A 22,228-nucleotide genomic window follows, 5' to 3' on the forward strand; every position below is an offset into this window, starting at 1 on the left:
AGAGCATCCTGGTTTATATCCAAGACGTGTTTTGCAGTAGTGTATTCTCAGCATCTCCTTCAGGATTGAGATGAATTGTTTGATTTAGACATGCGTGGGAAGACTAAGCAGCAGGTATTGATTAAGGTTTTGTCTTTTTGGGAGTAACTACTTGCAAGGTTGTAAGAATGTAAATCACCTGACCACTGACATTCTCTGGTGTTTGCTTTATTGCTCATTCAATACCTGAACTCTTCTCTTGCCATTTTCAAACAATGCTCTGTCGTTTTCTCACAGTTGCTTTCGTGCCGTTGCTGTCAAACACAATCTATCTTGAATGTATGAGACTAACTGAATGATCCAGTTAGTGCAGGAATTGTTTCCCACAACTGTTCCTTGTTTACTTACAGCAAATATCTGGAGGAGTTTCAAAGTCAGTACATTTTGCTGTACTTTCATCATCTGGAAAACAACACCATGTGTTGTATGCAAATACTGTGAGCACCAGTATCACATATGGCCTTTGAAATCCACAACAAGACATTAAAATAAGCCAAAAAAAGTACCTCAGTAAGCCTAAAGGTTTGTGGTTCATGTGGATGTGCAGAGAAAAATATAACAAAAGCCTTGTGGGGCTTTTCTCTCCCTTCTAGGTGAGTTTAGGAAGCTGCAAGAATAAAATAGGAACAGTGAAGGGCAAATGAGAATCTCTGGTGGAGAAGGCTTTGAGAAGCTGACTCTCAAAACTTTCCAGTTTTCTAAACAGATATTGAGAAGCACATGGCCACGTACATCAACTTTATGTGTCCATTTCAGTGTTCATTTTCTGCTATTAATTATGTGTATTCAACAAAAGAGGTATAAAGCCAAATGTAAGAAATAGCAGTATATTAGTAAGGTTTTAATAATAAAATAACAAATGAAATCTTTCTCTCTTTTTAACAAGCTTTATCAATAAAAATCTAAGCAGTGGAAGAATGTGTAGAAACCTTATTTTCAGAGAAAAATGCTGATCCTTCTCCTGCTAAATATCAGTGCAGTAAGAGTCTAGATTCGTGATATTTCCTGAGAAATTGAAAGATTGTAGGATTATACTGCTCCAATTGTAAACAATTAATTGCAAGTTAATTACTTCCTTTTTGGAAGTGTTCCACAGTATATAGGATGCTGTATTTTTGGAGTATTTTTTCTATGAGAGCTGTGGTGCTGCCAGTGCAAGTTTTCCACCTTTGCTTTTCTCTAAATACTGAAGATCCCGTTTTGCTGTTTTGGAAACAGTGGACATGTTGCCACTGACAGTAGGTGGTGTGGATAAGACTGTGCCAAACTGCTGGTTTGTATATGTCTTGCATCTGCTTTTAATTTGAGAAGTCTTAGGAAACACATTATTATCTTATTTTTTTCATTTAACTTTTTGCTAAGATCTTGTAAGATCTTTCTGCTGCAGTGTTCTTGCTAAGATAAACATTGCACATTGTTGAGTTTGCAGCATGTATTTCAAATTACTCTTCTTGCTTCCTATTGAGAAGTTTGAGAGCCTCACTCCGAAAGTTGGAAATGGTTGGTGTGTTTCTTGCGCCTACCAGCTACATGGGTGTCTGTGCCCAGGTTTTGATAGAGGGACTGAAGGAGTCTCTGTGAGGACATCAGGGGCTGCCCTGTGCTGGGCACTGCCGGTGTGATGGCTCCAGCACCCCCACAGCATGACACAGTTGGGCCTATCAGCCACACTTAGGGTTGCCTGTGGAAAAACACATTTAAGAAAGGGAAAAAGTGTAGAGAGAAGGAACAGAGAGAAGCCAAAGGGAAGAACAAGGCCAGAGCAGGAGGTGCTCCATGGCACAGGCACTATTTCCCATGCATGAGCCCATGCTAGAGTGGATACACTGGGGAGGACCTATGGTGGAATGTAGGAAATGAGTAAGAGTGAGCAGTGAAAGAGAAGACTGAGAGCAGAGAGGCTGAGTGAAACTGCTTCATCCTGACCCCTCCTACGGCTCCCATTGCCTCCTGAAGGGACTGAGGTAAGCTGCGGTGATAGCAAGGGGAGACTGGGAAGGAGGAAGAAGAGGACTCTGGAAGGAAGGCCACGCTGGGGGAGGGGGAGGATGGGCATTCTCTTATGTGTGTGAATATCTGTCTTTTTCGTTGGTTTCTAAATACCTGAATCATAAATTAAGTATTTATGCTAAGTGGCAATAAATTAAATGTCCCCACATGGAGTCGGTTTTGCCTCCAACAGTACTCGGTGAATGATTTCTCTGTCTTTATCTCAATCCATTAGTTTTCTCTGTCTTATCCTTCTTTTCTCCACATGCCCCACTGGGGAGGGAAGGAGCGAGCAGCTGAGTGGGTGCTTGGCTGCCAGAAGGGACCAGCCCACCACGGGAAGCTGCATCACACTGCTTTCCATGTAATTCTTACTGTCTGCCATCATCAGAAGTCAATTATATGTGTGTTTTTTCAGCATCCATCTTCCTTACACCTTTTGGAAGCTGTGTAACACCTGCTATGAAGAGCCAACTCCTTGCTAAATACTTTTAATAAGTACTACAGTTTCAAAGTATTCTAAACCTAAAAATAATTTACTGATAATAATAATGATAATTTACTACCAGAACCTGGTGGTTCCTTGCTGTACCTTCAAATTGTGTTTCAGATTTGCAGGGAAAAATGACATTCAGAGTACTTTTTTGCATTAATGCTCCATTTAATATCAGCTTGCCCCCTTTTGCTCTTAAAAAAAAGAAAGTGTAACACTGACTGGAAAGGGAAATGCCTAACTTGAACACTGCAGAATTAGGTTTGTGTTGAAATTTGTATGATTTTTTTTGTTTTTAAGTATGGAGTCTGTCTTGACAAAGTATAGGCGTAGAAACGAGCAAGTTGTTTCTTGGAAAGCTCTACTGTGGTGATTATTCTTATGATGGTGAGATTCTGGCCTCGAGCTACTTGTTTGTGCAGAGATAATTTGTCACCTTCAATTGGCAGTGAGGTCCATGCAGATAGACCTTCCTTATGCAGAATTTATTTAAAATTTGGGTCTAAATTTGACCCTTGCTCACAGTTAGACCTGTCAGTGATACGTGACAAGAAGACTAGTAGGATTTTGAAAGGCTGTAATTTCAGTAGTGGATTTTGCCCTGTGAAATGCATTATGCTGGGGCTGCTGTCATCTCCCCTTGCTCATCCCGGCAGGTGCTTGTACACTCATTGGGATCCAAGACCAAGGCAGCAGAAAAAGAACTTAGGAATTACACAAAACAAGAAGGAATTTTTCAGAGGAAATAGGGCTCTGGTGCAGCATATTGCTGCTGTGTGATTACACAGCTGAGCGCTGGATTCCCAGTAGCAAGAAAACCAAAGTATTACACTTACTTTTCTCTCACAGTAGCCATATGTTTCAAGTTACTTTGAAACTAGTATGAGAATTTCTGGAAGAGTCCTGAGATATTATACAGAGTGGGAAATGCTGTACGTGCCGAAGCTGCTGAAACAGCATGTTTCCTCCCAGACAAATCGTTTTACTGCAGTATTTGTTGTGTTCTTCATTAGAATTGAGGAAAATAATATATATATATAAATAAATTAAATCTCACACAGTGGTAATTGTAAAAAGAAAACGGGTAGTGTTTGTTATCAACTTCTAAAACCAACAAATTCAGACTTTTTCAATAATTTCTGACTGTCAGTGAATGCTTATTGCTTAATTTCTACTAGGTGCCTTGAAGACCATGGTAGAGAGTGGCATATTCTTACACACCTGGTCACCTGCAGGTCAGCAGGATAAAGCAGCCCTACAGCAGTGTAATTAAACCAATTAGACTCCAGACAAAGATCTTCCTTGCTCTTGTGTTTGGTTTCCTTGTTCCAGCAGAGCTGTTTCTGTGACAAACCACTGCTCCTTTGCTGCTGAATGCAGTCGTCATCTTAAGCTTCTGCTTTGGGGCTGCACTAATGGGCTGCCAGGTCCCGTTCTGTTTGTGTTACCGGTTCATTTGGAATGGAGTAAATTGGGAAGCAAGCCATCAGTGCACGACATGGAGAGGAAAGCTGCGTGCTCTGAGAAGAAAACCTCTTTGTCTGCATGTGCTATAAATTGTTGCCTTTTCTTTTATTTGGCCTTCTCCAAATTTTTATCAAGAAATGTTCCCGTTATGACATTAACTATACCCTGTTTTGGTGGGAAAGTGTATTTCCACAAGATACTTCCAGACAGTCCTGCAGGGAAGATGCACAGCGAGTGCTGTAGCAGCCTGAGCCCTCCGTGCAGCCCACCGCCTCAGGCAGTATTCCTCCACATCTGTGTGCTCTTCCCTGACTGCTGGTTATGCAATGTTATGATGACAGGACATAAAAATGTTCCACTGAGAGAACTGAGGTTCACAAAGTATTTCATCAGTTCAGTGTTTTTTTTTCTAAAACATCCCTAAAATAGTGCTTGTACACTGTAAAACAGAAGTTCTTGCAAACTGTTTTTTCAGTTTACTGCAAAGAGAAATGGAAAGAAAAATAATGTGATAAAATAAAAGAGACACGACATAGGGAAGATCAAAGACAAAAGTTGTGGAGAAGTATCTCAACTATGTTGAAAACATACTTAAAGAGGTGATAATGTATTCTTCCATAGAGGACCAGTATGATGCCTGTGATCACTTAAAAACTGTGAATAACTTTAGGAATAAGGAATAACTTGAAAAGGAAAAAGGAAGGAAAAAAATAGTGGCAAAAAAACATAGAAATTTATAATTGGAAGTATTAATTTCATATAACCTTACATTTGACTAATATATAGATTAATATATCTATGTATATAGCTTTTTCTCACCCTTGCAATGGAGTGCAGAAGTCTTGTGTTCTTATGAAATAAAGATGTTTTGAGAATTTCCAGTCCGTGTCAGATAGTATTCTTAAGCAAGAGTAAATATTCTGTTAAATAACTGGCCTGGCAGATTATGCAGGAGAGCAGAAGGGACCAGTGAGCCTAAAGAAAACAGAAAGTTTGCTCATTGCAGACAGATGTGTCCTTACTAAGAAATTTTATATTTAAATCTAAATTTAAAATTTTGGAGTTCTTCAAAATAATGTGACTCGTTAGCAAGGGACACTATGTATGTACTGGTGCTAAACAATAATGGCCACATCAACCTTCACATAACAAACGGTGGTGAATAAATAAACTACAAGGTATCATAATATTTCACTTTCTCTCTCATTTTGTACAGGTGGGTATTGCAATGCACATTTCTCTGTTCCCAGAGGCCAGCCTTGGTCAGAGTGGTCATGGCAGCAGGGAAGCATGCCACAGTCTCTGCTCACACCAGTGGTGTCCAGTGCTGAGCTTCTGCAGCTGAACAGACTTTCTATGTGCTGATAGAAATGCAAGCCTCAGTTCCAGTAACATGAGTGCTGTGCTGGATCAGAAAAATGGCTTTGCTTCTTTTTACACTTGTTCTGCAGTTCGGCCTTAATGTATGTTAAGTTGTGATTGATTGTATTCTAAAGTGAATCAAAGTGGTCTTCATCTCATCATCCCTTAGCTGCCCCGAAGGAACTCAGACTGAGTTTACAAGCAAGCTTCTCCTTTTTTGCCACATCAATGATCTTGAAAGTGCTAGAAAAATCCAGAAATTCTTTATTGCTGCTGGTGATGGTTTCTTATGAAGCTTTTTTGAAATGGGAGATGGCTGCTGTTATTTGGGACTAATTCATTTACAATCGCCTTGAGAAAGAGAAATTGAAAGTTGGCATTAAAAATAGCGATGCATTTTTTAAACTTTTTATTGTTTGCACTGAGGAACTGGAAAATATATCAGTGGCGGTACATGACTTTGGGAGCATTTAGCAAGCCACACAAGGATGCTTAGAGACAGAACATGGAAAGAAAGCAAAAAATTAGACATAATAGATGTATGTCAGTCATCACTGGTAGAAGGATGGGGATACTTCTGTGGTATCCCCATGCACTCAGTGGAATGAAAGGTGCGATGTACTCACAGGAGGAGTATGCTCTCTCCTTGAAGGCCTTTGAGGATGCAGCATTAGTGGTGTATCACTGCTGCCTTTACACAGCAGCGGTTGTGGAAGCTCCAGAGGTTTCAAGGTCCTGTGTCCTCCTCCATGCCATGGTGCTGGTTCTCCTTATCGCTGCCTATGATCTGTCCTTTTTTTTACTTGGGTTTTCTGGAGAGTTGATGGTGGGATGTGGGTTACAGTTCCTCTGGTGTATGCGAATGCCGCTTCTAGGTAGCAAAAAAGAGAGCAATGGGGACTGAGAGGAAAATACAGCTCTGGGGAAGAAGGAATCTGTTATTGTCACACTGTGGGGCCTTCCTTTTTGAATCCAGAGTGTGGACAGGCTCAAGGCTTAGGATACCTTCCGACTGGGCGTGGTTTCTCTCTAATGAGCTGCTGCTGTTTCATCAAGTTGTGGGTTGTGTTAGATTGAGAATGTGGGAAGAGAGAAGGCTGAAGAACAGTAACAGGAAACACAGCTTTGTGGAGATGGCTGTGCAGAGGCGGTGGCAGATCCTGAGTAGCAGCAGCTGACTGATAAATAGAGCCGTTACAGCTCAGCTCTGCTACAAGCGTGGTTTGGGGGCAGCAAGGAGAGGCCCTGTTTCCCAAAGGAAGCTCAGGGACTGCATGCTCACGTACCACAAGCCGGCTTCTGTGAGATCAGCCCATGTCCTGCACTCCCAGCTCAATCTGTGTTAATTAGAGAAACTGAACACTGCGTGGCTGGAGGTCCTGATTTAATGTCACAGATTTATAGCAATAAAAGTGAATTTGTCCCATCAGCCATTAGGCTTCAGTGAGAGAGAGACAGTGTTTTTGCCAATTGCTGCGAGTGTCACAGTCCAGAGCAGCTTGGTGTCCTGCTTAGCTGCCTTCACATTGTGTCTGGCAGCTCCTCTTTCATCCTGGCTTGCTTTAGTTTTCTCCCATTGTATTTGATGGCCTTTGTGACTGTGGAAGATGAATGGCACTGGCAGATGCCGTAGGTGTGTAGTGCGGGTAGGTTTTGCACAGGAACCCTCCTGAGCTCTGCTGGGTTTATTTCTGATTTCCAGGAACCCTGCTATGTTAGCCCCAAAGCCTGCCCAGCGGGATGTCATTTGGAGATGTCAGCAGCTGCCTCATAAAGATGGGGATAATGTCATTTGCTTTGTTTATGAAGAAATTTGAATCCCAAAGTTTGGAGGTTAATACTGGATTAAATAACTTGAATGCTGGAATCAGACTCCTCATTCAATGCAGAAATTTGAAAGTAAATACTGTTTAGCTTCGGTTCTGAGCAGTAAGTAGCTTGAGTTTCAGTAGGTGTTTCTGGGTGTTCAGTGGCTTTGAACATCAGGATGTTCCTCTAAATAGGAATACAGTTGTTTAACTGTGAGCTCCCATGCATGGTGCAATTCATGGCCCCAAATAATAATTACATTTTACTGCTCAGCTTCTAAGTGCATTGGCTTTCAAAGCAGAGAAATGTGCTGACGACAAACATTTGTGCTACAGAGAACAGAGGATAACTTGTACTTTCTCAGCAGTCTGATTCTAAATGTTCCTCCTGAATGCACAGAAAACATGTCAATGTAAATAAGAACAAAGAAGTATTGTACTTTTCTATGTAACTACTTTTTATCTACTGAAGTAAAAAAAATACCTTCCATGCTGGTACACTTGACAAAGCTTTGCTTTCTAAAACACTGTGGATACAGTATGTACACTCATTTTTACAACAGGTTGACACTAGAACTGTTACTGAGATAAAATTAATTGGAGCTATAAATATCACATTGCATCACTTTTTCTCATTCTTGCTTACTTGTGCTTCCTAACTTTTAAAGTGCTACCTAATGTGCTGGCACACAAGTACCTGCAGCTGGAACGTCCGAGATCGAGCATGGTCGGCTCTCTGTGTTTCAGAGAGAGGCATGGAACTTGGTGGGTGTAGAGCAGACAGCTGTGAATTATTAGTTATAAGCATGGAGAAATGAACACACAGCTCTTCAGCTGGATGTCAGTGCCATGGGCTGCATAATGTGTTTTGGTTTGTTTTGAAGGTGAGAGTATTAATGAACAATGATGTTTTAGAAAACAGTGAAACCTAAGGTCATCAGTGGTACAAGTTCCTCAGCTTACAGTCCACCTTTTAAAAGCCGGTTGAAAGACAATATATGCCCCTCAGATGCCATTTCTAGATGGAAATTCAGACTGCCTGTCAGTCTGTTCTCGACTGAAAACTTTATTTCAATGTGCAGATAAAAGACCAAAATGATTAAAACCATCACTGAATGTCACTGTTATGGCCTTTGTAACATTCATTTTATTACAGGAGCTGGGAATAAAATAGAAAAATAAATGCTGCCTTTTTTGTGTGCGTGTGTTGATGAAGCTTTCTTTTATGACTGTTGTCACAAGGATGGATTACTGTTACAAGATGTTAACCATAACAAGTTTAGGTGTTGTCAATGATACATCACTTTTGTGAGGTAAATAACCAAAATTAGTTTGTACTTTTATATTCTTTCTTCCTGTAGATGACAGCTAAATGGGACTAAATTGCCTATCTGTTTCCAAATGTCACTTTTAGGCAGCTGCTTTCTGAACTTCAGAGATGCTCACTAACAGCCCAGGTATTGCTTTACCTCTCTGTGCTATTTATAGTTAATGTCAGTGCAAGAAGTTCTTTATTTCTCAAAGTGGTTTTCTTCAGGGAAATTAGGGATATATGCCTCCTTTCAGAATTGACCTTCAATTTTCCTAACCTACCTGAGAAAAGGAGGCATATTGCAGTTCCCCAATTTCCAAACAGATTTTAAACAGATTTTTCTCTAAAAGTGCAAGATGTGATTCCCGGGGTATGTAAGGCAGTGATCTCTTTTGCAAATTTTCTTTCAAATTGCCGTTTTGCAGGCTGTTATTGCTGGTAAGTTCTGAGGCCCTCTATCCTCTCACATCTGCTATGTCAAGCTGGCTCTAGAAGTTAGCTAGCACACTCAGCAACTGCTGGTGAAAGCAATGTGTCTTGCAGAATAACACTGTCTTTGTGGTGAGGGAGTGCAACTGCCTCCCAGACAGTCACCATTCCTTCCTGTCTGTGTGACCTACATGATAGGAGAGGCAATGGGATGAGGGGTAGGGAAGAACACTTACTTAGGGATGTTCCTCCTCCATGGAGTATGCTGGGGGAAAGAAAACAAAACCCTTTCAGAAAGGTGTAGATCCTCGGCAGCTCTGGTGAAGTTAGTTGGCCTTGGTAGTGGCAACATGGCTTCTTTGGCACTCTTGAATTTGGGGAAGAGGAATGTCAAGAGACTTGCACCTGGAGGAGGAGATGCTCAGCCTTTTTTTTTTTTTTTCTTCAATTTCAGAAGCTGAATATATACCCACTCCTAAAACATAGAGTTTCATAGCAAGCAGGTAGTGCTAGGTAGTTGAGATTGTTACACCGACCAAACACTCTCTTGATTTGGCAGCAGTGAAGGCAGCGATAATTCCTGAGTGACAAGAGCGAAGCTGTCATGGTGAGAAGCAGGCACTGACCTGAGCAGCGACTGATGTCAGTGTCACAGAAATTGGCTGCTGAGAGAGTCATTTGGAAAACAGATTGCTTTTGCAGAGTTACTTGGATAACAGCGATTCTGCAGAGAAATTATTTTTGAAAGCTGCACTAATTTCTTACTTAATACAGGCCTTGTTGTGCTGAGTACAGGAATATGGTAAAAACAGCTTTTCACTTTGGTATCTGGTATCTGAAAGTACCCACAGCTACTGAACGAAGTCAGCTTTTTGCTGTAAGATTGATGACAGCATCCTGACTGACAAAGACGCTTCTAGCTTTATGCCTTGGCTTTAAAGATCTCTCCTCAGAGGGTAAAAAAAGTCCAGTTGGCTTCCAAAGTTGCTTGCACATTATTGCACAGAGAGGCTATAGAGGGGGAATGATCCTCTAAGATGCAGCATGCAGCCAGGTGTGTGTTGACTTCTTTGGAGATCTGGGGATATTGCTGTGGTGAGGGAGCACTGTTTCTCAATAACGTCTGGCGTGACCTTACTGATTTTTAGTAAGGTGCGATGTCTTCCGGGCTGAAGTCATGGGGATGCCTCTTTGGAACCATGCTTAGGAAAACTGGGGCAGGAAGAAGGAGCGAGAGGGTGTTTTTTGCCTTACTAACTGTATCTCCTGTATTCTGTTGCTGTCCAACAGCTGTTCACTTTTAAGATTACCCTGTATAATTGTCAGTCTTTCAAAATTGCAATGGATAGTCTGCCCCATACAGAATTATTTTTCTCTATCCTAATTTTTCAGGCAGCTTGAATAAGGCAATCATACTGCAGAAACTAAAGTATACAGACATATAAAGAGTCTGTTGCTTTTTTGTGTATGTGTATAATGCCTTGGTCTCCATAAAGATTTAATCTATCCATTGGGTCCTCCTCCACTGTGTGTACGGGTAACACCTTGTCTCTTTTTACCTCCCATTGCTCCATCAGGATGAAGCAGATGCAGGTAAAGATGCTTCAGTCAGGGCTACCAGAGATGTAACCGGCAAAACCCTCCTATACTTCAAGAGGGACAGAAAGGGTATCCACGTCCTGCAGTTTATTATTGCCTCACAAGAGAAGGAATAAGGGGAGGGGGGAAAACAAAGAGGAGAACAAGGGAGACTGAGTATACACAAAGCATGGGACCCACAGAACGGAGCTGTGAGATGGGAAACAAATTTGGGTCTGCTCTTGTTCAACATCTTCATCAGTGACCTGGATGAAGGGATAGAATGCACCATCAGCAAGTTTGCTGATGGTACAAAGTTGGGAGGAATGGCTGACACAGCAGAAGGCTGTGCTGCCAGTCAGTGACACCTGGACAGACTAGAGAGTTGGGTGAAGAGGAATCTTATGAGGTTTAGCAAGGGTAAGTCTTGCACCTGTGAAGGAATAGCTGCATGCATCAGTACAGGTTAGGGGCTGACCTGTGGAGAGGAGCGCTGCAGTGAAGGACCTGGGAGTCCTGGGGGACAGCAGGGTGACCATGAGCCAGCAGTGTGTCCTTGTGGCCCAGAAGGCCAATGGTATCCTGGGGTGCATTAAAAAAAGTGTGGCCAGCAGGTCAAGGGAGGTCATCGTCCCCCTCTACTCTGCCCTGGTGGGGCCACTTCTGCAGTACTGTATCCAGTTCTGGGCTCCTCAGTTAAAGAAAGTCAGGGAACTTCTAGAGACAGTCCAGTGGAGGACCACGAAGATGATGAGGGGCCTGGAGCATCTCCCGTATGAGAAAAGGCCAAGAACCTGAGAAGAAACCTGGAGAAGAGAAGACTGAGAGGAAATCTCATCAATGCGTAAAAATATCTGAAGGACAGGAGTCATGTGGATAGGACCAGGCTCTTTTCAGTGGTGCCCAGCGACAAGACAAGGGGCAGTGGGCACAAAACAGGACACAAGAATTTCCATACAAACATGGGAAGAAAATTCTTTACTGTGGGGGTGATGGAGCACTGGAACAGGCGGGCCAGAGATTATTGTGGAGTCTCCTTCTCTGCAGATACTCAGAATCTGCCTGGACGCGTACCTGTGCAACCTGCTGTAGGGAACTGCTGTAGCAGGGGATTGGACTTGATGGCGTCCAAAAGTCCCCTACAATTTTGTGGTTCTGTGAATGTCAAGGCAGGAATGTTCCAGCTCTGTGGGATACATCTGCGGCTCTGACCTTCTGAGCAAAAGCCTCTCCAAGGGGTAAAAATTTCAAGCTGCTGCCAGGGTAAAAGTCTAAGAAACATGAAGGAAGTGATGTGTTACCCAAAAGAGTTGTGGGTAGCTGGTTTAAATGGATTTTGCATCCATTTGTATTCCTGATTGAAATGCACAGGCTACTACATCTGCAGTAGTTCTCCTGACATTTCTGCTCTTGGAAGCTTTCCAAAATCAGATTGCTTCTGCTACCTCTCCATCCATCTTAAAAAAAAAAAAAAAAAAAAAAAAAGCCTCTTTCAGAGAAGAGTCCACGAAAAATAGCTTTAATCCCTGAATTTGCTTATCTCAATTTTACTTATGTGCTCCTTCAGTCCTATATTCATGGTGGAAGTGGAGCAATATTAATGGAGAAATATGAGACAGAAAGAAGGAGATTAAGACAGGTGAATCTCTGGGTGCTGCTGTCTGCTTGACAGCAGGTGAAGGAGCAGTTAGGCACGGGGAGCAGGAGACTTGCTGTGCTTTTACTGAATGGCTACATATGGGAACGAAATTCAGGAGAGACGGCAAGATTTGGTTGGAAGAAAGGCACAGTTTATTGTCTGCTGAGCTTAATTTCAAATCCCTAATTGTGCATTGTTTGTGTGGATGTGGGAATAGAGAGATGAAGAGAGCAGTAGTGGGTCAATGGTGCCTTTGTTTTGAAACCTTTTAGGCATTCAGTGATGCAGAGAAGTGATAAAAGGAAGAATTGTTGTGGTCGTTTTTTGTTTGTTTGTTTGTTTTTCAATTCTGAAGTACTCTGTCTAAACCTGGAAGCTGCACCTTGAATATTAAGCTTTCTGTTCCTGGAACAGTAGTGAGTGGCTAAATAGTCCTGACTGTGTGAGTGGTGAGCTGAAACTGATAAATTAGCTAGAATGTCAACTATAAGAAGGTAACAATGAATAAAATGCTTCTCTTCAGTCTCCTGGAAGAAGCCTTAGGATGCAGATGGGGGAATTAGTCCCAAAGGACAGTAAAACCTTTATGTATATACCAATATTTATGACTGGTGAATAAAATGAAAGGAGAAAGGAAATAATTGGACCAATGTGCCTGTCTACAAATCTAGCCTCAAATATACAGGTACAAGTTTAAAACCTTACAGTTTGACAGATGATTTCATCCACAGTATACTTATGAACTACATCCTAAAGCCTTGAAATCCCTTCACTGACAACCTTGGAAGCTTTATTTGTGGAAGAAGAAACCCCTCAGAAGTATGAGGAGTCCTTCAATGCATATTGAGTGCATTTGTGCAAACGTGTTTTGGTGTAAAATTGATTTGTGTTGTCTTATTCCCTGCAGACACTTAAAAAGCCATTAAATTTCCCTTCTAATGTCTTGAAGATCTCAATTATACATTTAATTGCTACCCAGAAGGCATCTTTGAGAGGAGGATACAGTGAACACATGGCTATTTTAAAATGCAAGGGCATGTTAGTTGAAAAGAAGGAAATAAAGAAAGAAATATCATCAGATAGCAGTGGGAGCTATTTGGGGATTCTGCTTTTGGTTAGTTCTTTCCCAGGTATTACAACTGTAGAACTTGACTATGAAGATCTCAAGCCTTTTTTTTTTTTTTTTTTAATAGCTATACCTCTGCTAGAAGCTGTATTTTAAAGAAATATGTACTCACACTGTAGAAGATGTAAAATGTTAGAATGTAGTATGTAGTGCAGGAAGCCAACAGAAGCAGCAGTTCACTGCATTACAGTTTTCTCTTATGGTACTGCTGCAGTTTCCCAGTCATTAAAATTCTGCTGCTGATGTTTGATTGGTGGGAAATCCTGAAATGGCTGACCAAAATGCAGTGAACATTTCTTTACGCTTCTAAAATATACTAAATGTAATACTTAGTGTAAAAAATACTCCATGCGGTACAACAGCTCGCTGGTTTGTTCAAAGGATTGGATCCAGTACATGAGTTTTGTTGGGCACACAAAGACATTGGTCTGGTGGCATCTTCAGTAGTCGCTTAATGCCTCACAAAAGCACAGTGCAAGAGACTTTCTTATAAAAGGTGGTAGGAGAGATGTGGTTTCCTCAGCTGTAGTGGTTGGGGGATTCATTGGAGCCAGAGACCGGTTCTTGAAGCAGATAGCACATTTAACCATGGCTGTGTTACAGTAGAGGCAGATCCCCTGCAACAGAACCCAGGCCAGTTTTTGATATCCAAGTCCAGAACTGCCCTCTTGAAAATCCCTGTAATACAATTCTGAATGGACTCCGTAACATGGACCTTTGTGAGCTCTTAAGAGATTTTAGGTTTTTCTCTCTTTGGTACTTCCCTGCCCTGTTGAAAAAATGACATTCTGTTGGGAAGAATTTAAGCTTGATCAGACCGTGGAAGAGTTGCAGCTGATGCACCTCTGTGGTCAGTGACCTGGTCACATCTGAATTTCTTTTCTCGGCAATTTCCTGTATTATATATATCCACTTATTTTCTTCGTACAAAGTATGTCAGCCATTTGAAATACCTGATTGTGTAACACTGTTGTTTTCATTTGGCTTAGGTCCAGTGAATTCTCTTTTCATGTGCTTTGGGCATGTTTTACATTTGCTCTTTTCTCTGCCATTATACCTGTTTTACAGAAAGTGTCTTCTTTTGCTTGCTTCTCTAAAATTTCACTCCCTCTAGATGAATAAAATGAGAATTACTAGATCTTTTTTTCTAGGTGGCCTGTGTTTGAGTGGAAAAGAGATTAGATTGGTCAATGCAGGGATTTAAAACTATCTAATTTTGTGGATTGTAGATGTATGGCTCCTGAGACAGCAGGATTGTTTGTTTCATTTTTCCTTGCTGAGAAAACCTGATATTAAAATAGATCTGTTGACTGTGCCTAACCTACCTCCAATCAAAGGCAGCTTCAATTTAATATTTTTGTTTGGGACTGTTTTCCCTTAGAAAAAAAGAGACTAGCCAAAGTAGGACTGTGTTTCCAACTTAAAAAGTATATACTTTGAAAAGAAATTGTTTAGCTTCCTTATTTCAATTAAACTCAACGTTGTAAGTCACCATTACTTTACCCATTTACTATTTAGCATAAAAAGAATCAAAATGGCAAATCATCTCAAGGATTTGACTTTCTACTTCATCATCGTCGTACCTTGAAATGATCTGGAATTATTCTGTTCCTTCTCTGCTCTGCCTGTCCCTCTGCTTCCCTCCCACACATTCTTTTACTTTAAAGTTTTATTGCTCGTTCTTACTTAAAAATATACATTTATATACATGCTATATTATGAGATGGAGGTTTTGGTTCCTGAAAAGATTTTTTTTTTTCTTTCACATCCTGTAATTGGTTTTCACACAAGGGAATTTAAACTGACACCGACCTTATCCGCTTTTTACTGAGTTATGTAACGCCTTGGTTTCTCAAAGATTTCGTCTCTAAGAAGGTGAAGTCACTGCAGTACAGATGAAGAAGTCAGTTCTGGCGCATAAAATACTGTCTGCTCTTTTTCTACCTGTATGCTACATGCCCTATGTTTTTTTTTTTACAGGAACAGATGGTTAATTCCTACTACCTTAAAATTAAAAGCTTTGTATTTTATGGATATGTATACCTCTATGAATTATTGAATTCCAAGCAGATTTTTTTTCTGCAGTATATATTGTACAGTAAATTGAACGGAAGCTGAAGGGACTCGGTATTTTGTTTACATAAATTATGAGTGCTGCGATGTTCTAAGTGTATGTCATTTGTCACCAAGTGATCTTGGAAAAGCTGTGGGGCTGGATCTGCGGGGGGTCACTGTAATGATCAGCACTGAGACAGACACTGCATTGCTTCATGTAGTTCAGACTCCTGCTGCAGAGTAGGAACAAGCTTTCTCTCTGATTTCAGGTATGTCCAAACAAACCTTTTGTTCCTCTAAAATATTTCTATAAAAGTATAAACCCGGCATTAATCTTACAGCCAAAGTAAGCCAGTTCCATCTGTTTTTATTTACCAAAACCATGCATTACCCTAAAGTATCATTCTATAGAAAATTATGAAAATATCAAAATTGCATAATCCAAAGGTACACGTCTAGGTTTTAACTTCAGTGGAAAGCTTATTTTTTAAGCCTAAGTCATCTGAAAGTGGAAAGCAGTCGACTGCCGTCAACTGCATGAAGCACCGGAGCTTCCGGGCTCAGTGGGGAAAGACCTACTGCTCACTGTAGCTAGCTCCTAGGTCTGCGCCTTGCTAAGGGTTCAACTGCAGGTATTCATGCAGCTGGCGTTTCAAGGAGAGGACCCTGCTTGGCACATGGAGCTGGAGCAGAGCCACTCTTACACCCCTGCAGTAGGCAGGAGGGTTTGGTGCCAGCTGGCCCTTTCCCATCTGCATTCAGTGAGAGCTGGCTCCAAGCAGTGCCTACTTCCAGTTTGGATGGACGAGGGAGTGAGGTACTCTGCAGCCTTTTGCCTGTTCTGTTCTGCTGTTTGCTGTAAAGACTTACATAGGTTTTAGTAATGTTGTTTTTAAGCTCCTAACGTGCCAAGAAATTAGCCCCAAATTTACGGGAATCTGAACTGAGTATAGAAAAATGCAGAGGGCAACTGAAATACATGAAGAGAATAGGATATCGTCTTTTCCTTTTTAGCCTCTTGATTTATGTTCCTAAATTCTTCTTCTCCCTCTTACTTTTCATGAGTGAGCAATTTTTACCTTTTTGTTCAGAAGAGCAATTTGCAAGGCTTAGCCATAATATTTTGATTTCCTTATGGTTACTTTTCATAGAAGATTAGCCAAGGAAAAAAATCGCGTGTTGTGAGGTTAGTTAAAATACATCTTGAAATCTTGCCAATAGTTCATGGACAGAAAATGCAGTTTACTGATTCTTATTTTGTGTTTAGACTAAACGTCACTGATTTATATGTAGGATTTCTAAAATCTTGACAGTTTTACTGCATGCATCTAAATTCAGCTTCCATGTTTCAGATTGTATGCTGTTTCCTTACAAATGCTGATCAGGTGGTTGTTTAACAGCTCTGCCTTGGAGCTGAGCTTGAGTTAGGAAATTAAATGCATAAATGCCTCTAAACTCACTTGCCTCATTTAACATGCGGCAGCCTCATTTGTCATCTGAGCTCTGGTTTTGATGACTTCCAGATGTGTTTAAATCTCTCCTTGGCTTCTCTTTCTCTTTATGTCAGACACGAGCTCCTTATCTCCTCGTACCAGGTTTGTGAGGCTGGTATCTGGTCCTGGGGATCTTTCACCTGGCGGTGCCAGCCTGGCCTTGCGGTGCTCTTTCTTCTGAAATGGGGGAGAAAAACCTCACTGTGCTTTGGATAGCCACAGTACAGTGCTTTTTTTATTGGATTCTTCTTTAAATAATGCCATTTACTATGATGCTTATAGATTGCTAGTGTCTGCAGTGGGTGTAGTTGCAGTGCTTATAACAATTCTGCTCTCTGGGCTTATTGATTTAAGAATAATAATATAAAATCCCGCAGGGCACCTGTGTTCTGCAGTCTCTTCTTTCTATGTTTCTCCAGCTCCATTTTGTATCACTGTGAGTGAAAAACTCAGGATAAGATTGCTGCTTGTCGCAAGTATATATCTAACCAGTGGCTCAAGGGAAAGGTCACCTATTTTCTCTGGTGGGGGCACGTTGTCTTTACTTCAGCATGAAACTAAATTATGGTTTTAGGCTGCCTACTCGAATTTCAGTATCACCACCTGCTGCCTGTACAGCCCCCTGCACAAGGGAAAGAAGAAACAAGCAGTATGGGGCTCTTAATACCAGATTGGGTGTGCGCTGCAGCCCGCGCAGCAGAGGCTGCTCGCCATTCTACAACTGCAGAAGTGGGGTGGGGGTGCCTGCCAGTAGTGCTGCTCCTCTCCCCATGCCTTCCCATGCTTTTGTCTTGGGTGTCAGGCAGCCTGTCCAGAAATCTTTGCGTGTGCTGCAGTGTGCAGAGCCAGGATTAGTGGTCCCCAGAGTCCTCCTCAGGCCCATGACAGAGAGTGCTGTTACTAAAGACATCCCTGAGCCAGGAGTTCAAGAACAGGAGCACAAATGCAAGAGATGTCTTGAGAGAAAGTGAGGAAAAAGCTGAGAGACATTGTTTAGCTTTGGCATTAGGCAGGAAGGTGTTGCTTACTAGGAGCTGAGCCCTAGGACAAGGACTTTCCTAGGCCTGCACCACCACAGGCACTCACCCGCCTCTGAGGCATCAGCTGCTCTGTTCTCGTTAAGGCAGTGGCTGATTTCTCAGAAGGCCTCTGGATGTTCTGCAACATGAAGAAGCAGATTACTGGTGAAGTATTTTTATCGTGTAGTGTGCTGGTTTGGTAAGTAACCACAGAAGGATGCTAGCTGCCTCCTCTCCAATCTCAACATCTGCATGTGCCTGCTTTGGCACTAGGATTTGACCAGCCGTAGCCTGCCTCCATCGCTGGTGAAGGAGGTGTGGTTGTGCTGTGCTGGGAGGCTGAATGCTGTGATGTTATGACATGAAAACATTCATACTTGAGATAGTATGTTCTCAGTAGGTGCAATTAACAGACTTTCTGTTTTCTAATTGCTTCTGGTGGAACTTACACGTGGCTCTGGTTCTCTGTCTATCACGTGGCTGCAGTGTCCACATGAGTGCCCGGCAGCCTGGGATCCTCAGTCCCCAAATGTGCAGGCTGGGGTACAGGAAATGCTGATAACAACTTTGCCATGTTCCTACTGCCAGGTGAAATGAGAAAGCTGTTTGGGGTTGGTCTGAGCTGAATACTTACAGCAGGAGGGTCTCCTGCCAGAAGGGTAGGAGGATACATTTGTTCAAATATAAAATATTCCTGGATCTTTGGTGACCTTTTTTCTCCCATCTGGTATAACCTTGGCTAACCTAATTTATGAATCAGAAGTACAAAAACAAGACAGGCACATTTTCAAACCTTTACAGCTAAAGCCCAGTGAAACTCTCTCAAGAAAAAGTAGCTTGGCTGTAAGAAGAAAGCAGTATGTTTTCAGTGAAGAATGTGTTATATAATATAGAATGGAATAATGCTATTGGAAGGGACCTTCAGAGACCATCTAGCGCAACTGCCTGACATCTTCAGGGCAAACCAGAAGTTAAAGCATATTATTAAGGGCATGATCCAAGTGCATCATGAACACTGACAGGCACGAGAGATCAACCACCTCTCTAGGAAGCCTGTTCCAATGTCTGACCACCCTCACAGTAAATAAATTTTTCCTAATGTCCAGTCTGAACTTCCCCTGGTGCAGATTTGTGCTGTTCTCTCGTCTTCTATCTATCAAATAACAGTCAATAAAGCCAATCAATGTAAAACTAATTTAATACGATCTGTACATTTACTGCATGTTTCATTAAAGTGTTAAAATTATACTTATTCTTCAAAATACTTGAGTTATGATTTGGAAGACAGAAACTCAATTCTCCTTTGGCTATGATGATGAAGGATTTCTCTTTTTGCCTCATTTCCAACTTCTCTTTCACAAGTTCGGTGCTTCCAGAGAGATTTATCTGATGTTGTTATATCCCTCAGAGCACTTTGAGAGCCAGTTTATGTTTCTAGCAAGGAGAAACGTTAGATGTTTCAGTCTCCTCAAGGAACAGCATCTGTCTCTCTTCTCTGTAATAAGAGCCTGCCCCTTGTAAGTTGGTGCTAACTGCTTCATATTATGACAGTTGCTTTTTGTCCTGTGAGAACTTTTGGAAGACTATATTAGGCACACATTGCAATCTATGTAGTCGTTACTGCAATAGTATGAAAACGGAGGTCTATACAAATTGGGTTACCTAGGTATCTCAGGAAGGTATTGTTTTCTTGCAGTTCCAGCTGCTACTCTTTGTCCAGTCTTGCCATTGCTGTTTATTTAGTGAAGACAGTTTGATGCTTCCAAAGACCTCTAGGTATTAAATATCTTTTGCAGTCCTACATCTGGGTAGTGCTCTGTGCCTGGTTCTTAGAAGAGTGAAGCAGCAAAATGCCTTCCACGTGGCAGCCTTGTCGAGCAGTGCCAGGGCAGGAAGCTGATGCCTTTGGGAAGGGGCACATTGAACCTCAGTGTGAGAGGGAGTCTGATGGCTTCAAAAGAGAAGGGGAGGCTCCATTTGGGAAGGGCTATGAGGAGAGTTTGGATGAATGCTTGTGACGGCAGTGTCTTCTGTCCTGGATTAGCCCCCACAGTCTAGTGGCAGGTCACAGGGTGTCAGTCTCTGCACTGTGTCAAGCTGCTTAAATGAAAGATGGTGACTCTTGCTTGCGGCAGTAGGCCCCATTTGGTCCCAGTTGGTTGCAGGCTGCCAGTATCCCTGTGCAATATGAGGATGGCATGTCGCACTGTAACAGCACAGGGTGCCTGGCTGCACGAGTGGGTTCTGTATTTTGAGGAAAGTGCTTAAGTTGTTTCCCTGTATGCATCTCAGGTTGTGTGAATTACTGAACAAGGCAGAAGCGTGAGCAGATTTGCATTTTTATGTCTTAGGGCAAGTGTATCCGCAGCATTTTCTTCTGACTTAAGCAATGGCTGCCTACTGTGTTGATGCTTATTTGCAGAGACGGTGGAAGTGGAGTACACAAATCTGTGTTGCTGTAAGAATGTTGTAACTTCCAACCTCCTCTGCTGTTTCTTTGAGAAGCTGAAAGACCCTTTTGCTCCCAAATTTGACTACATAAATATATGCATGTTATGATTGCGTATATTGTGGCAATCTCAGGAGCATTAAGTGCCATGGGGTATTGCTGCTGACTTGTAAACAACTCAGAAAACAGTCAAGACTAAGGTTGGATTCCATAAGAAATGTGAATGCAGTTGCCTAAGTAAAAGGCTATGGATAAAACAGTTTTGTTGATGTATAAATTACTTGCAGTTAGCACAGAAAATAATAGATGTTATGATGAAGTTTAATATATTTTACAGAAAAATGCTACAAGCTTATATGGCTTCAGTGTAAGTGAAGAATTCCGTGTGTCTCAAGGTATGTAATGCAGACCTGAGGCCACTAGCTACACCTTTCTCAGAAAACTCTGAATTCTGTGTTTGGGAAAAAGAAGATGGTAGTGTAAGATAGATGTGACCTTGCCAGTGTGAGAATCCCATGGTAATGCTCAGAGAATGGGATCTGGGTGCTGGCTGCATATAATAAAGAGATTTCAGAAACAGTGCCTTCTAATCAGGTGATGTAAAGATTTTCCTTACAACCTTTCAATAGTTTGGACAGTTTGAATCCCATCCTTATAAGTAAGGTGGCATTGGATATAATGCCACAGCATTAATGAGACAAATATGAATTAAATGGAAATTACCATCACTTTAGAACCATTATGCAGATTTTTCTGTGCAGAATGTGACAGAGCTGGAAATTTCAAGACCAATGCAAATTGTACTAAAATAGATCTGCAGAAAGCACTGGAAGAGCTTTTGTGAAAATGGAACTAGTGGGAGTTATTTAAATAACAGTATAGCAGCTATTAACAAAATAGCGAGATCCAAAATAGTAATTTACTTTACACATCACTTCTAAAACATGTCCAGAATCAAGATAACTGTCAGCAAATAGCAACCCACTTTTCTCAAAACCCTAAAAGAAAAGATCAAGAAATTTTCATACCTGACAAAACACACACTAGCTGCTGAACATATTATTTCCACCGTGTGAAGCAGCTGTAAAATATTACGCAGTCATGGCGAAGCCATATGATCTTGAGCTCGTATTTATTACAAAACCTAACACAAGAGAAAAATAATGAACTGTATGCACTGTGACTATCTGAGATATTATGTGTTGAGCATGATTGCTGCCATCTTCCTCCCCATCACCATCATCATCACTGCCCTCCACACCGCTGCCATACCTCATCCTCCTGTGAATGCATGTCTCCAGGCCCATTCGTGGTGTGTAGAGTGCGTTGAATCCTTTGCCAGCGGACTCACTAATCTTCTCTCCCAGGCAGTGAGAATGCCTTGTCCCACTTGAACCACAAGCGGATTCTGGATTCTCCCGCTTGGAGTTAATGGATGTAACCTGGCAGCAACCAATCTATGTCTTCTGTAAATGATCCTCCAAGGGTTTACCTGTAGCAGTGCTGTCATGCTCCCAGGAATAATCACAAGGTTTGTGTCCGTTTCTGTAAGTCTTTTCTCTGTGGTGTTCCCCTGAACACATTAGGTATGAGCTTTGTTAAGGAGGCTTGGGTTGCCTATTCCAGACACGACAAACCCAGTTTTTCAGCAGTTTAGGTGTTCTTCATTGTTTTCCTTGCCATCCACAGAATGACGTGTGGTGGCTGTTTTCCTGCATGTGCTGTGACTGCGTCCCTCACAGTGACTGGGCAGCAGAACGAGAGTGGGTTTGCTTTGCTTCCTGGTGTTCTGACCACTGACGGCTCTTGTGTCTTTAATTGGCATGATAATATTTGATAGTGTGTCTAAAGGAATGAAAAAGAGCGTTGTAGTGCTTGCTGTACGAGCTCATTTCTGCCACAAAACTCTGTCATCCCCACTGTTTTCTTTCCCGAAGCTTGGCTCAGTGTTGCATTGTTGATAGATGCTT

The 22,228-nt window shown here is 41.7% G+C and overlaps 1 protein-coding gene and 1 long non-coding RNA gene across 8 annotated transcripts in view; one reads left to right on the forward strand and one right to left on the reverse strand.

Annotated features, from left to right (window-relative positions):
* OXR1 (oxidation resistance 1) overlaps positions 1-22,228 on the forward strand; it is a 257,860-nt gene that overhangs the window by 100,132 nt on the left and 135,500 nt on the right. For 4 of the 7 annotated variants that reach the window (XR_002436208.1, XM_021389325.1, XM_021389328.1 and 1 more), the window contains exon 1: positions 15,921-16,114. The exons of 2 other annotated variants lie outside the window; for them this stretch is intronic. Coding sequence is in view for 4 of the 5 variants with exons in the window: in XM_021389325.1 (XP_021245000.1) it covers positions 15,936-16,114 (179 nt within the window). In the remaining variant the exon portion in view is untranslated. Of the gene's footprint in view, positions 1-15,920; positions 16,115-21,622; positions 21,790-22,228 lie in introns of those variants that run through there. One more of the 7 variants, XM_021389330.1, reaches the window with a different exon arrangement.
* Positions 5,288-21,670, reverse strand: LOC110395172. The gene is made up of 3 exons (XR_002436209.1): positions 21,531-21,670; positions 21,287-21,402; positions 5,288-6,221 (listed from the first exon to the last, which is right to left on the reverse strand). It is a non-coding gene; the product is annotated as an uncharacterized LOC110395172 (long non-coding RNA).

This window comes from Numida meleagris, chromosome 2 (genome assembly GCF_002078875.1).
Source record: "Numida meleagris isolate 19003 breed g44 Domestic line chromosome 2, NumMel1.0, whole genome shotgun sequence".
Classification (NCBI taxonomy): Eukaryota; Metazoa; Chordata; class Aves; order Galliformes; family Numididae; genus Numida; species Numida meleagris.